General features: G+C 46.5%; 1 protein-coding gene across 1 annotated transcript; it reads left to right on the top strand.

Moving 5' to 3' along the window:
- The first annotated feature begins 1,216 nt into the window (after positions 1–1,216).
- LOC140460375 (uncharacterized) lies at positions 1,217–13,758 on the top strand. The gene is made up of 2 exons (XM_072554889.1): positions 1,217–1,294; positions 11,984–13,758. The coding sequence occupies exon 2, from the start codon at positions 12,369–12,371 to the stop codon at positions 13,542–13,544; it is 1,176 nt and encodes a 391-aa protein (XP_072410990.1). The 5' UTR covers positions 1,217–1,294; positions 11,984–12,368; the 3' UTR covers positions 13,545–13,758.
- Positions 13,759–14,343: the final 585 nt, after the last annotated feature.

Raw genomic sequence — 14,343 nt, 5'->3', positions numbered from 1 at the left:
ACGATTACCACCATTACACGTGGGGACACCACCCACTGTGAGTACAGCAGGTACTCATGTGACTCAGCCAAAATTGTTTATCTCATACGCTGCAGGCAATGATGCCCTGAGTCTTGGTATATTGGTTAGACCCAGCAAAGGCAACAGCAACAGATGAATGGACACTGCACAACAATCACCAGCGAGGAGTGTTCCCTCCCAGTCGGGAAATACTACAGTGGTCCGGGACATTCAGGCTTGGACCTTCGGGTGACTATCCTTCAAGGCAGACTTCAGGACAGGCAATCACGGAAAGTGGCTGTGCAGAGGCTGATAGCCAAGTTCAATACCCATGGAGATGGCCTCAACTAGGACCTTGGGTTCATGTCACATTACACTATACATTCTCTCTCTCTCTCTCTCTCTCTCTCTCTCACTCACTCACTCAAACACACACGCATACATTCACACACACCCTTTCACAGACTTATACCCCATTACACTCTCTCACACACACATGATCACTCGGTTTCTCCTGCACACACTCACACATAAAAGTTTGTGGGTTGAATTTGTACTTGCAGAATCGCATTTTATTTTGCTCAAAAACTCATACACGTAAGATTCTGTAATACCACGATAGAAATAGAATCCGTCTGACCTAACACTGGGACACAGACAGACTTTAACTTAACATCTGATTGAGATGACACCTATTATTAAAAGCTAGCTTGACAACGTAACTTTTGAAAAGTTCTGGGATTTACATGTGAAGGAATCAAAACTAACATGGTCATTCTAAAAGATGGCAGAGGTCAGCTAAAGTTGTTTAGTATTCCATTCCATGACACTGCAATCCTGTTGCTATAAAGACTGTGTGTTATGATTCTGCTCCACAACCAACCGATGAAGGAGCAGCGCTTCGAAAACTAGTGATTCCAGATAAACCTGTTGGGCGACAACGTGACATTGTGTAATTTTTAACTTTGAAAATCTGTCAGTGCTGCCAACATCTCCATATTGCGCATGATACTCGGTGTCAGCAACGAAATGCGCATGTTCCACGGTGTCAGCAAGATATTACGCATGCTCACGCAAAAAGCGGAAACACTCTGTGACCTTTTTTGATGGACCAATGAGAAGCTGTGGAGGACCGGATGGAGACTGGTCCTCCTGCCAATCACAGCAAACCCATCGTTTGGATGCGGAAGTAGGATCATGTGCTTCTGAGGTGGTTGCTGCTTCTGCTCCTCTTTCTCTGAATGAAGATTGAGCTTCACCCCAGACTGCAACTTCCTTCCTCTGTCCAACATCTGTGAGTACAACACACTTTTCTCAACCCCTTTTCCATTCTGGGGTTGAGCTGTTGACTTGAAGGAACTGAAGGGAAACGGAGTGAATCCAGGGAGAGGACAGACTCTGGAAAAGTTAAAAACAATGTCTGCAGATGCTGAAAACCAAATACTGGATTAGTGGTGCTGGAAGAGCACAGCAGTTCAGGCAGCATCCAACGAGCAGCGAAATCGCCGTTTCGGGCAAAAGCTCTTCATCAGGAATAAAGGCAGTGAGCCTGAAGCGTGGAGAGATAAGCTAGAGGAGGGTGGGGGTGGGGAGAGAGTAGCATAGAGTACAATGGGTGAGTGGGGGAGGAGATGAAGGTGATAGGTAAAGGAGGAGAGGGTGGAGTGGATAGGTGGAAAATAAGATAGGCAGGTCGGACAAGTCAAGGAGACGGTTACTGAGCTGGAAGTTTGAAACTTGGATGAGGTGGGGGAAGGGGAAATGAGGAAACTGTTGAAGTCCACATTGATGCCCTGGGGTTGAAGTGTTCCGAGGCGGAAGAACGCCTCATCTTCCGCCTCGGAACACTTCAACCCCAGGGCATCAATGTGGACTTCAACAGCTTCCTCATTTCCCCTTCCCCCACCTCATCCTAGTTTCAAACTTCCAGCTCAGTAACTGTCTCCTTGACTTGTCCGGACTTGTCCGACCTCCCTATCTTCTTTTCCACCTATCCACTCCATCCTCTCCTCCTTGACCTATCACCTTCATCTCCTCCCCCACTCACCCATTGTACTCTATGCTACTCTCTCCCCACCCCCACCCTCCTCTGGAAAAGTTAGTCCAGGTCTTTTTTCAATTGCAAATACAGGAGAATTGACATTTCAGGCTCGAGCCTTTCATCAGTAATGATGTGTGGATGAACAAAGGGGCCTCTGCGTCCTTCTAATCCAGTCAGTGCAAGTTGTCAGACAGGTAAAGCAAGTGGTATATTAGCAAGAGGAATTGAGTTCAGAAGTGGGGACGCCTTCCTGCAGTTTGGGCGTAACTGAATATATCCAAGGCTGAGTTCATCTGAGTTTTGAACAACAAGATGTGATGGTTATGGGGGAAGAAAGACCAATACAGATCACTTACAGAAACAGACCCTTCAGTCCAACTAGGCCATGCTGATATGTTCTCAAACTGAACTGGACCCACCTGCCTGTGTTTCACCTCTATTCCTCTGAACCTTTTATATTGCAGTCATAGAGATGTACAGCACAGAAACTGACCCTTCGGTCCAATTTGTCACTGCCTATCAGTGGGCCTACCAGCCCTGGGCCCATATCCCTCGAACCCCTTCTATTATAGACCAATCCAAATGCCTTTTAAATTCTGTAATTATACCAGTCTCCACCACTTCCTCTGGCTGGTCATTTCATATATGCACTACTCTGTGTGAAAAGGCTCCCCTTAGAGCTCTTTTATGTCTTTCCCCGTTTGCCCAAAACCTTTAGTTCTGCACTCCCCCACCCCAGGGAGAAGACTTTGTCTATTTACCCTATCCATGCCTCATGAATTTATAAACCTCTAAGGTCATCCCTCAGTCTCCGACGCTGCAGGGAAAACAGCCCCAGCCTATTCAGCCTCTCCCGAGAGCTAATTTTTTCAAATCTGTCAACATGCTGGTAAATCTTTTCTGAACCCTTTCAACTTTCACACCGTCCTTCTGATGGGCAGGAGACCAGAGTTGCACGCAATATTCCAAATGTGGCCTCACCAATGTCCTGTAGAGCTGCAACATCACCTACCTCCCAACTCCTTTACTCAGTGCTGTAACCGATAAAGGAAAGCATACCAAATCATTACTTCACTATCATATCTACCTGGGAGTCTACCTTGAAGGAACTATGAACCTGCACTCCAAGGTCTCTTTGTTCAGCAACACTCCCCAGGAGCTTACCATAAAGTGTATAAGTCCTGCTTTGATTTGCTTTTCCAAAATAAGGTACCCCATGGCAGGCTAATGCAAAAACTACGGAGGTATGGCATTGAGGGTGCATTAGAGGTTTGGATTAGGAATTGGCTGGCTGGAAGGAGACAGAGGGTAGTAGTTGATGGTATAGCTTCATCTTGGAGTGCAGTTACTAGCGGTGTTCCACAAGGATCTGTTTTGGGACCATTGCTGTTTGTCATTTTTATAAATGACCTGGAGGAGGGGCTTGAAGTCTGGGTGAGCATGTTTGCAGATGACACGAAAGTCGGTGGAGTTATGGACAGCGAAGAAGGATGTGGCAGGTTACAGCGGGATATAGATAAGTTGCAGAGCTGGGCAGTAAGGTGGCAAATGGAATTCAATGTAGCTAAGTGTGAAGTCATTCACTTTGGTAGGAGTAACAAGAAGATGGATTACTGGGCTAATGGTAGACTACTTGGTAGTGTGGATGAGCAGAGGGATCTTGGTGTCCATGTACACAGATCTTTGAAAGTTGCCACCCAGGTAAGTAGTGCTATGAAGAAGGCATATGGTGTACTGGGCTTTATTGGTAGAGGAATTGAGTTCCGGAGTCCTGAGGTCATGTTGCAGTTGTATAAGACTCTGGTGCGGCCTCATCTGGAGTATTGTGTGCAGTTTTGGTCGCCATACTATGGGAAGGATGTGGAGGCTTTGGAACGAGTGCAGAGGAGGTTTACCAGGATGTTGCCTGGCATGGTAGGAAGATCGTATGAGGAAAGGCTGAGGCACTTGGGCCTTTAATCATTGGAGAAAAGAAGGTTTAGGGGAGATTTGATAGAGGTGTACAAGATGATTAGGGGTTTAGATAGGGTGGACAGTGAGAACCTTTTTCCGCTAATGAAGTCAGCTGTTACTAGCGGACACAGCTTTAAATTAAGGGGTGGTAGGTATAGGACAGATGTTAGGGGTAGATTTTTTACTCAGCGGGTTGTGAGTTCATGGAATGCCCTGCCAGTAGCAGTGGTGGACCCTCCCTCTTTATGGTCATTTAAGCGGGCATTGGACAAGCATATGGAGGTTATTGGGCTAGTGTAGGTTAGGTAGGCTTCGGTCGGCGCAACATCGAGGGCCGAAGGGCCTGTACTGCGCTGTATTTTTCTATGTTCTATAATCCAGCACTTCACACTTATTTAAATTAAACTTCATCATTCATATACTAATCCAAATGTCTTTTAAATGTTCTAACTGTATCTGCATCCACCCCTTTGTCTGGAGATTCATTCCACACACAAACCACTCTCTGGGGGGGAAGAAAATAGCAATCCTCATGTCCTTTTAAAATCTTTCTCCTTTCTCTCTTTCAAATTTTGCTCCGTAGTCTTGAACCCCCATTCTAGAGAAAGGATTTTGGCCGTTCACTTCATCTATCCCCTTCACGATTTTATACTCCTCCTCTACTCCAGTGGAAAAATTTCCAGCCTATTAACCTGAATGTAGGTATATTCATGGCAGGTCAGGCAGCATCCGAGGAGCTGCCTGACCTGCTGTGCTTTTCCAGCACCACTCTAATCTAGACTCTGGTTTTCAGCATCTGTAGTCCTTGTTTTTACCTTTTACGTCGGTATACTCATACCTACTTATGATCTGTTCAATGCTGGTGCAAGCTCGACAGGCTCAATGGCCTATTCCTGCTTTCAATTTGCACACTTCTTGTCCAGGACAGCAAGAGACCATAAAACACAGGAGCAGAAATTAGGCCTCTCAGCCCATCAGGGCTGCTGCACTATTAAGTTCTGGCTGATAAGTTTCTCAATCCCATTCTCCCACTTTCTCCCTGTAACCATCGATCCCCTTGATACTCAAGAACCTATCTATCTCCATCTTAAATCTACTCAGTGACCTGGCCTCCACAGCCTTCTGTAGCAATGAATTCCACATACCGGCTGAAAATGTTTCACCTTATCTTTGTTCTAAAAGATATTCCTTTTACTCTGATGCTGTGCCCTCAGGTCCGAGACTCTCCGACCAATAGGAACATCTTCCCCATGTACACTCTGTCCAGGCCATTCAGAATTCTGTCTGTTTCAATTAGATCTCACCCCTCCCCGAGTGTGGGCCTGTTAATCAGCATGAACCACACCCTTCAGGATGAGTTACAGCAGGAATTAGGTTCAGCAAAGTCAGAATGGAGGAAGTGTGTGTGGGATGGAGATTCTCAGCTTTTAGGGGATGAGAGAGGAAGCGAAGTTCAATATAAATTAGAATTGATCGGATGGGCTGATGGGCCAAGGAGTGGCAAAATGAGTTTAATTTAGATAAATGTGAGGTGTTACATTTTGTAAGGCAAATCAGGGCACGACTTACATAGTTAATGGGAAGTGTTGCTAAACAAAGTGTCCTTGCAGGTTCATAATTCCTTGAAAGTGGAATTGCAGGGAGACAGGATTGTGAAGAAGGCATTTGGTACGCTTTCCTTTATTGGTCAGAGCATTGAGTACAGGGGTTGGGAGGTCATGTTAGGCCACTTTTGGAAAACTGTGCAATTCCAGTTGCCCTCCTCTGGAAGAATATTGTGAAACTTAAAAGGGTTCAGAAAAGATTTACAAAGATGTAGGCAGAGTTGGAGGGTTTGAGCGATAGGAAGATGCTGAATATGCCAGGAATAATTTCCCTGGAGCGTTGGAGGCTGATGGGTGACCTTACAGAAGTTGATAAGGGGTATAGATAGGTTGGATAGCCAAAATCTTTTCCCCATGATAGGCGACTCCAAACCTAGAGTGCATAGGTTTCACGTGAAAGGAGAAAGATTTAAAACGGACCTGAGGGGCAGCTTTTTCACACAGAGGATAGTGCATGTTTGGAATGAGCTGCCAGAGGAAGTGACTGGTGGAGGCGACTACAATTACAACATTGAAAAGGCATGTGGATGGGTATGTGAATAAGAAGGATTTAGAGAGATACAGGCCAAATGTAGATGAGTTTAGGATATCCGGTCGGCATGGATGAGTTGGACCGAAGGCTGTGTTTCTGTGCTGTATGACTTTAATCATCTTGCATGAAAGCAGAAGTGTTGTTGTGAAGATTGGACTTTCAGAGCAGCTTTCAAAGATGTTTTGCCTTTACTGGAAGCAGAAGAAGTGACAATGAAGTATTTCATTGGTGAGACAGCAACTGAGTACGTGAGCACGTTTAGGATTTTGGTGGAAAGTGGGAATTCATTGCACTGTGGGGGTGAAGTGCTTTAAGGCTTCCCAGCAGGAAGGACAGTGTGCTGATTGGGGTGCCCAGTGAAGGGTGAGGTGGATTTTTGTTTTAAACTGCTCATTTCGACCAGCCTCCAACATTGTATTTCCAATGCTGTCCATCAGAAGGAGCTGTGTGTAACTGGTATTGTGAGAAGCCTTACGGTTTTCAGTACTGCAGGAATGGCATTGTTTCATCAGCATTGTGAAGGTTTCTGGCAGCAGAGGGAGGTGTGGGCTGTGTTCACTAGAAACGATTAAGCATTTAGATAACATACATACGAGAGGGCAGGGTGGGATTTGTCTTTCGATTTGCAGAAGGTGGGAGATTCTGGGAGCTGTGATCTGAGGCAAACACAACTGCGGTGTGGAAGCAGGCTATTCAGCCCATCAAGTCCATTCTGACCCCTCCGAAGAGCATCTTGCTCATACACCCCTCCCACCCCCACCTCTTCGGGAATCAAGGATTCGGGATAATGCAAGTAAGAAGAGCTGAGATGATGGATAGATCAGCCACGATCTTAATAAATGGTTGCCATAAGGCACAAACAAATTCAAATTCAGCCAATCAGTTTAGATTTTGCCCCAAAATACCAAAGTCCAATCAAGTTTGAATTAAGTATTTTGATAATATTAACACCAATAAAATGATCCGATGTTTTGGACTATAACACCAGGCATTTTTGTGAGTTTTAATATTCTCTGTGTTGGACATAAAGAGTAAAGTTGTTAATTTTTACTTTAAATATTTACCTTTGGGATAGTTCTTTGCCTCTCAAACTTTTACATATTACTGCATGGGGTGAATCACTTCTGTGTTGATGGTTTAATTTAGCAGAGGGGGTTACCCCGTGTCGGAACAGTGCTGCAACATAACAAAAGTGAATGATTTGACTACACACATTGAAGAGAATGATTTTGATCTGGGACTCCTTGCAGAGACATGGCTTCAGGATGACAAGGATTGGATCCTAAATATTGAGGGGATTTGTGGCATTCAAGTCGAATGGGAAGCTAGGTAAAGGTAGCGGGTTGACACTGCTAATCAAAGCACTGATCACAGGGTAGTCTGGTGTCAACTCGGATTTCAGGTCCTGGTTTCTTTGTCCTCTCTTGATCTCCCTGTTCCCACACAGTTGTTGTCCGTTCTCAGCTCTGCTTCATTTCTGCTGAAGCTTTAACCTCCTTTGACACCTTCCGGAACAATAAATGATTCAGTCAATCAAAGACAACCCACAATCTCCCAGCCTGTCAACCATCCAGACACAGAGTATCATCCCAGAAAATATAACAAAAAAGATGAAAAGTTAGAATTAAATAGGTGCTTGTGTCTGTTCATTGGCAAGTAAACCAGAAATAGGGGTCTGCCAAGAATCTTATAGTGCCCTATTGAAGAATTGTCTCTTCCTTACATCTCTGTATTAGGACCCAGCTATGATTTATAACAATATTTACATCAACAGAAATAAAGCACCTGTTATGCAATTGACCTAGAGATATACAGTATGGAACTAGACTTTTTCTCTCCATCGTGTGTGCGTGCGCGCGCACACACACGCACACACACACACACCAAGGTCTATGGGGTGAATTTGTATTTGCAGTTACCATGTATTTTGCTCAAAAAATGCACAATCTGCAGGCAGACAATACATAGAATATTTTATAAATTCCACTTTGGAAATAGAACCAGTCTGATTCAAAAACTGGGATACAGACAGACTCTGGCCTCACACCTTTCATGCATTGTCTGAGCTGAGTTGTCATCTTTTCTAATAAAACCTTAAGTTATCTCGAGTAGGTGTCTTATAAGAAGTTCTGGGGTTTCCATATTAATGACACCAGCAACTCTTTCTAAAAGATGAAAGACTTTACAATCCAGGTTTCTTCAATGTATCATTTCAGTGGCATGACTCTAATGTTTTGCTGTAAAATCAGTGTCTTATGATCTTATACTCCACAACCACCTGATGAAGGAGCAATGCTCCGAAAGCTAGTGCTTCCAAATAAACCTGTTGGACTGGCGTCATGTGATTTTTATCTTTGCCCAGGTTAGGGTGGATTGGCCCTGCTAAATTACCCATAGTGCTCAGGGTTTTGCAGGTGTGGAAGAATTGTGTGAAGCGATTTGATTCCACCTTCTCGTGACTGTCTATGTGAGCTTTGGTATGTTCTCCCCCTTCTGTCTGCGTGGGTTACCTCTGGGTGCTCCGGTTTCCTCCCACAGTCCAAGTATCTGCAGTTTCGGATGGATCGGCTGTGCTAAAGTGTCCAGGTATGTGCAGGTTAGAGTGGGTTAGCCATGGGGAACTGCAGGGCTGTAGAGTAAGTTGATGAGTCTGGGTGGGATGCTGTGTGGAAGGTCGGTGTGAATTTGATAGGTGAAATGGCCTGCAGGGATTATATAATTCTTCTGCTTTAGCCATATGTGGATTGAGAAATGACTGCTGTGGGAGGAGTAGGTTCCAGTTCATGGGACACTGCCCCAGTCCTGGGGAAGGTGGGAATTGTGCTGTCTCTCTCCCCACCCACTGCCCCCATCCATTCTCTCTCACCCCGCAACTCTCTGCCCCCCATTTTCCTCTCTCTCGCCCTCATTGTCTTCCTCCACCCTTTGACCGCTGAGTCTTTCCTTTCCACCCCCACCATCCTCTGTTCCCCCCAGTCTCTCAATGGCCCCCACAATCTGTCACCCTGTCCATTCCGTATCTCTTCCAACTCCCACTAAACTTTCTCATGCCTCGAGCTCTCTTTGATCGCTGTATCAAGCTCATCTCAGAAGAGAGAGAGAGAATGGTTGGTGATGACACTGCCTGGGAGATAGGGGTGCACGAGAAATGGCTGATCTTTCAAATTGAGAATAGCTAAAATAATATATTCAGAAACAGCATTAAAGTTTGAACGCATGTTCAATTTTATATTAAGACAAAGCTGCAGCCATCTTTCTCAAACTTGCTTTGAACTATGTGCAGTTGAGGACAGGCTGTTCGGGGTGAATGAGGCTTTTGTCCAAAATGTCAATTTTCCCGAAATGTCAATTTTCCTGCTCCTTGGATGTTGCCTGACCTGCTGTGCTTTTCCAGCACCACAGTCTTGACTCTAATCTTCAGCATCTGCAGTACTCACTTTCGCCTGTTAGGGATGAATGGCCGATTCCTAGTCTTGAAAAATTGGTTCTGTTATAAGGTGTAGAGGTGTATTCTACCTTCAAGAGAGTTGAAAAGTGAGCAGAACCACCTGACATAGCACCAAACGTTCTGAACAAGGTAATAATTTAACATTTTAACAGCTCAGTAGCTGGGTTGCCTGGAGACAAAAATATACTCTATTTTGGCCAATTGATTTAAATCTTGCCCCAAAATACTGAATTCCAATCAAGTTTGAATTTAGTATTTTGCGAATATTAGTTAGCACTGCTGCCTCACACCACCAGGGTCGATTCCAGCCTTGGGTGACTGTCTGTGTGGAGTTTGCACATTCTCCCCGTGTCTGCTTGGGTTTCCTCTGGGTGCTCCGGTTTCTTCCCACAATCCAAAGATGTGCAGGTTTGGAGAGGGCACTTCTTGAGGGGAATTAACTTTCACACTTTTTTTTCTACTCCTTAGGTCCTTTTTAAATCTTTCCCCTCTCACCCTCAACCTATGCTCTCCCGTTTGGGAGTCCCCTACCCTGAGAAAAAGATGAGTAGTCAAATAAAATGCAAAAGGAATAAAATGTCGAGTCGCAGGATAAATATAAAATGTGGCTCCAGCCTTTCTTGTCTCCAATTGTCATTTGGGCACAAAACCTGTCAGTAACACCAGCAACTTCACAGAGCGTCTTGCGCATGCTCCTCGGTGACAACACACACTGCTCATGTTCGCCGGTGTCAGCAAAACCTGTGCGTGCTCCTGGTTGTCCGCGGAAACTGCGCGTGATCTCCTTTTGTTGGGCCAATAGGAAGCACTGGAGGATCGGAAGGAGCGTAGTCCTCCTGCTAATCAGAGACACCCTATTATCTGTCTCTCTCTCTCACAATCTCAATTTATGGAGGGGACAGATTCTGGAAAAGTTGGGCCAGGTCTGTCTCAGTTGGCAAACTCATGGAAAATGCAGTACCATGATGTGAAGTGATAGCATTCCCTTGTGGGGTGGGGAAGCAGAAAGGAGATGCATTGTTTAAATGGTGATATATTAGGATGTGGAGAAAGTGAGGACTGCAAATGTTGGAGATCAGAGTCGAAAGGTGTGGTGCTCGAAACGCACAGCAGATGAGACAGCATCCGAGGAGCAGGAGAGTCAGCGTTACAGGCACGAGCCCTTCATCAGGAATGTGTATAAAGAGGCCTCAGCATCCTTCCATACCAGTCAATGCCAGTTGTCAGATAGATGTAGCAAGCAATGAGCAAAGCACGTATTATATTAGCAAGAGTAATTGAGTCCAGAAGTGGGGATGTCTTCCTGCAGTTATGGGATCATTGAATATAATCAAGGCTGAGTTCATCTGATTTTGGAACAACAAAGAAGTGGTTGTTTATGGGGGAAGGCAAGAAAATGGTTTTCAGACCATTGCAGAACAGTTACCGAGTCAAACAGCACAGAAACAGTCCCTTCAGTCCAACTACTCCATGCTGTGTTCTCAAACTAATCTAATCCCACCTGCCAGTGTTTGGCCTATATCCCTCTGTCACAAAGCTGGTCCTTTTACTAAAAGCTGATCCTTCTCAAGGATGCTGTGTCCTTAGTTTTTTTTTATCAGAGGGGTGATTAAAACGATCCGGGCTCCGAAGCGACTGGTTTCGTACAGAGATGAAAAACGGTATTGGGAGGCATTTTTGGTTATATGTGAACAGATGAGACTTGAGTCCCAAGTTTTTATGTTTTAGAAGTGACCTGTACAATGAAAGGGGAGTGGTCAGTCCTAAAATCTGGAGTCTCGTTTGGGTGAGTTAAGCAGTGGACTCTGTGGAGAATGACTGCTAACACTGTCTCCTTCTGGCCTTCTAACTTCAACTGTAAGCCTCTGTTTCAGGTTTACTTTGTTTAAGGGGTTTTTGTTTGGTACTGTTGTGTACCAGCATTGCAAAGAGTGTTCAGAGTTTCTCCACAGCTTGTACTGTACTTAATAAAGTTTGGTTGTTCACAGAAGTTGACGTATTGCAGTGTAAGAAGCTCAAGCAAAAGAACTTAACAAAGGAACCTAAGGGATGAGTCTTTCATGCAGAAAGTGGCGTGTTTAAGGAAAGAGCTGTCAGAGGAAGTGGTGGGTGCTGGTACAATTATGACATTAAAAGGCATCTGGATGGGTATACGATTAGGAAGGGTTTAGACGACATGGGCCAAATGCTGGCAAATCTGCCGAGATTAGGTTAGGTTATCTAGTTGGCACGGATGAATTAGACCGAAGGATCTGTTTCTGTGCTACATATCTCTATCACTCTGGCTTGCCACTAACATTTGCCACATCTGTGTGTACAGTTTCTCTCTGGTGTCAGTGTCAATGCCTTGATATCTCACTCTTAACCGGACTGGCAGTGATGACTTTTGTAATCTTTTCTTACAGACTATCTAAAGACAGAAGTTTCAAAGTCAACCGATAAAGGGCTTATGTCCAAAATGTTGATTCTCCTGCTTCTCTGGTGCTGCTTGCCGTGCTGCGCTTTTCCAGCGACGCAGTTTTTGACTCTGACTCTCCAGCGTCTCCAGTCCTCACTTTCACGTCAGTGTCTGACAGTTACTCAGTCCATCAGGACCACAACAATTTTCAACTATGATTCTGTGAGAAGGAGCAAAGCTTTATTTTTGGTTCCTGTTTAAGTACGGGGGCACTGGTTGAAAGACCCTACTGTTGCAGCGCACTGAGTGTGGAGCCTGAAACAACTCTACTGCCAGGAAAGAAGAATTCATGGCGGGGTTGTAGACGTGTGTGTGCAGCTGAAGCTTCGGCCATGGAGAAACCCGAGGAAACACAACCTGTTGAGAAACCATGGAAGTGTGGCGACTGTGGGAAGGGCTTCCGTGTCCCATCTGTCCTGGCGGCTCATCAGTGCAATCACACTGGGAAGAGGCCGTTCTCCTGCCCCGAGCGGGCGAAGGGCTTTACTTGCTCTTGTGTCCTGCTAGCCCACCAGCATATACACACTGATGAGAGGACGTATTACTGCTCAGTGTGTGGGAAAGGGTTCACTTGGGTGGACAACCTCCAGACCCACCAGCAATTCCACACAGGGGAGAGGCTCTTCAGTTGCCACGAGTGCGGGAAAGCCTTCAGCACTTCCTCCGACCTGCTGAAGCACCGGCGAGTCCACACGGGGGAGAGGCCATTCAGCTGCCCCGAATGCGGGAAGGCCTTCAGCGACTCCTCCAACCTGCTGAGGCACCGGCGGGTCCACACGGGGGAGAGGCCCTTCAGCTGCCCAGAGTGTGGGAAGGCCTTCAGCAATTCCTCCAACCTGCTGGCCCATCAGCGGGTCCACACGGGGGAGAGGCCCTTCAGCTGCCCACAGTGCGGGAAGGCCTTTAGCAATTCCCCCAACCTGTTGAGGCACCGGCGGTTCCACACGGGGGAGAGGCCCTTCAGCTGCCCAGAGTGTGGGAAAGCCTTCAGCAATTCCTCCAACCTGCTGGCCCATCAGCAGGTCCACACGGGGGAGAGGCCCTTCAGCTGCCCAGAGTGTGGGAAGGCCTTCAGCAATTCCTCCAACCTGCTTGCCCATCAGCGGGTCCACACGGGGGAGAGGCCCTTCAGCTGCCCAGAGTGCAGGAAGGCCTTTAGCAATTCCTCTGACCTACTGAGACACCAGCGGGTCCACACGGGGGAGAGGCCATTCGCCTGCCCTGAGTGTGGTAAGGCCTTCAGCAATTCCTCTGATCTGTTGTCCCACCGGCGGGTTCACACCAGGGAAAGGCCATTCAGCTGCCCCGAGTGTGGGAATGGGTTCACCCGCTCCTCCAAACTGCTGGCCCACCAATGGGTCCACACCGGGGAGAAGCCGTTTGCCTGCCCCGACTGCGGGCGGAGGTTCACATTGTCCTGCAATTTGCAGAGGCACCAGCGGGGGCACCAGTGCATCCAACAATCAGATTCCACCAGTGACGCTGCAGTGGGTCACCCAAAGGGCTGAACCTCCTGCCCTTTCTGACAGTGGGTGTAGTGGGTTTTTTTCGTTTTGTGCTGGACTCACCATCCTCCCCTCCCCCCACCCCCCCCTGCAAGCCCACCTGTGTGGCTCAGGGGTGGCATGGTGACTCAGTGGTTAGTACCACTGCCTCACGATGCTGACCTGGGTTCAATTCCACCCTCAGGATGACAGTCTGCGTGTAGCTTTCACGATGCCCCCCCCCCCCCCCCCACATCTGTATGGGTTACCTCTGAGTGCTCCGGTTTCGTTCCCCGGTCTAAAGGTGTGCAGGTTAGTTTGGATTGGCCCATCTAAATTGTCCCATAGTGTTCAGAGATGTGTAGGTGTGGTGCATTAGTTGGGGTAAATGTAGAGGAATAGGGATAAGGGAATGGGTCTGGCTGGGTTACTCTGCGAGGGCCAGTGTGAACTTGTTGGGCCAAAGGACCTGTTTCCATACTGTAGGGAATCTAATCTTAAAAAATGATTTCCTCCAAGCGATACTGATAAAATATGCCGAGTTGGACAAAGTATCCCATCAAGTTTGAGACAAACCCAGGGTTGAAGAAGTCGGAAGTCACATGACACCATGTTACAGTGCAACAAGTTTATTTGAAATCACAAGCTTTAGGAGCATTGCTCTTTCATGAGTGCTGCTCCTTCATCACTTCATCTGGTGCCATGTGACTTCTGACCTTGTCCTCCCCAATTCAACACCAGCACCTCTGCATCAGAGTTGACGAATGAGATTGGATTTTATTCGGCCTGATTTAGTGAGATGTTCATTTGGAAACTCAAAACT

This window comes from Chiloscyllium punctatum, chromosome 36, assembly GCF_047496795.1.
Source record: "Chiloscyllium punctatum isolate Juve2018m chromosome 36, sChiPun1.3, whole genome shotgun sequence".
NCBI lineage: Eukaryota > Metazoa > Chordata > Chondrichthyes > Orectolobiformes > Hemiscylliidae > Chiloscyllium > Chiloscyllium punctatum.
This window is presented reverse-complemented; position numbering and strand designations above follow the sequence as displayed.

Bases quoted from the DNA above. Each gene is read 5' to 3' on its own strand.
- LOC140460375 (XM_072554889.1), top strand. From the start codon at position 12,369: ATGGAGAAACCCGAGGAAACACAACCTGTTGAGAAACCATGGAAGTGT.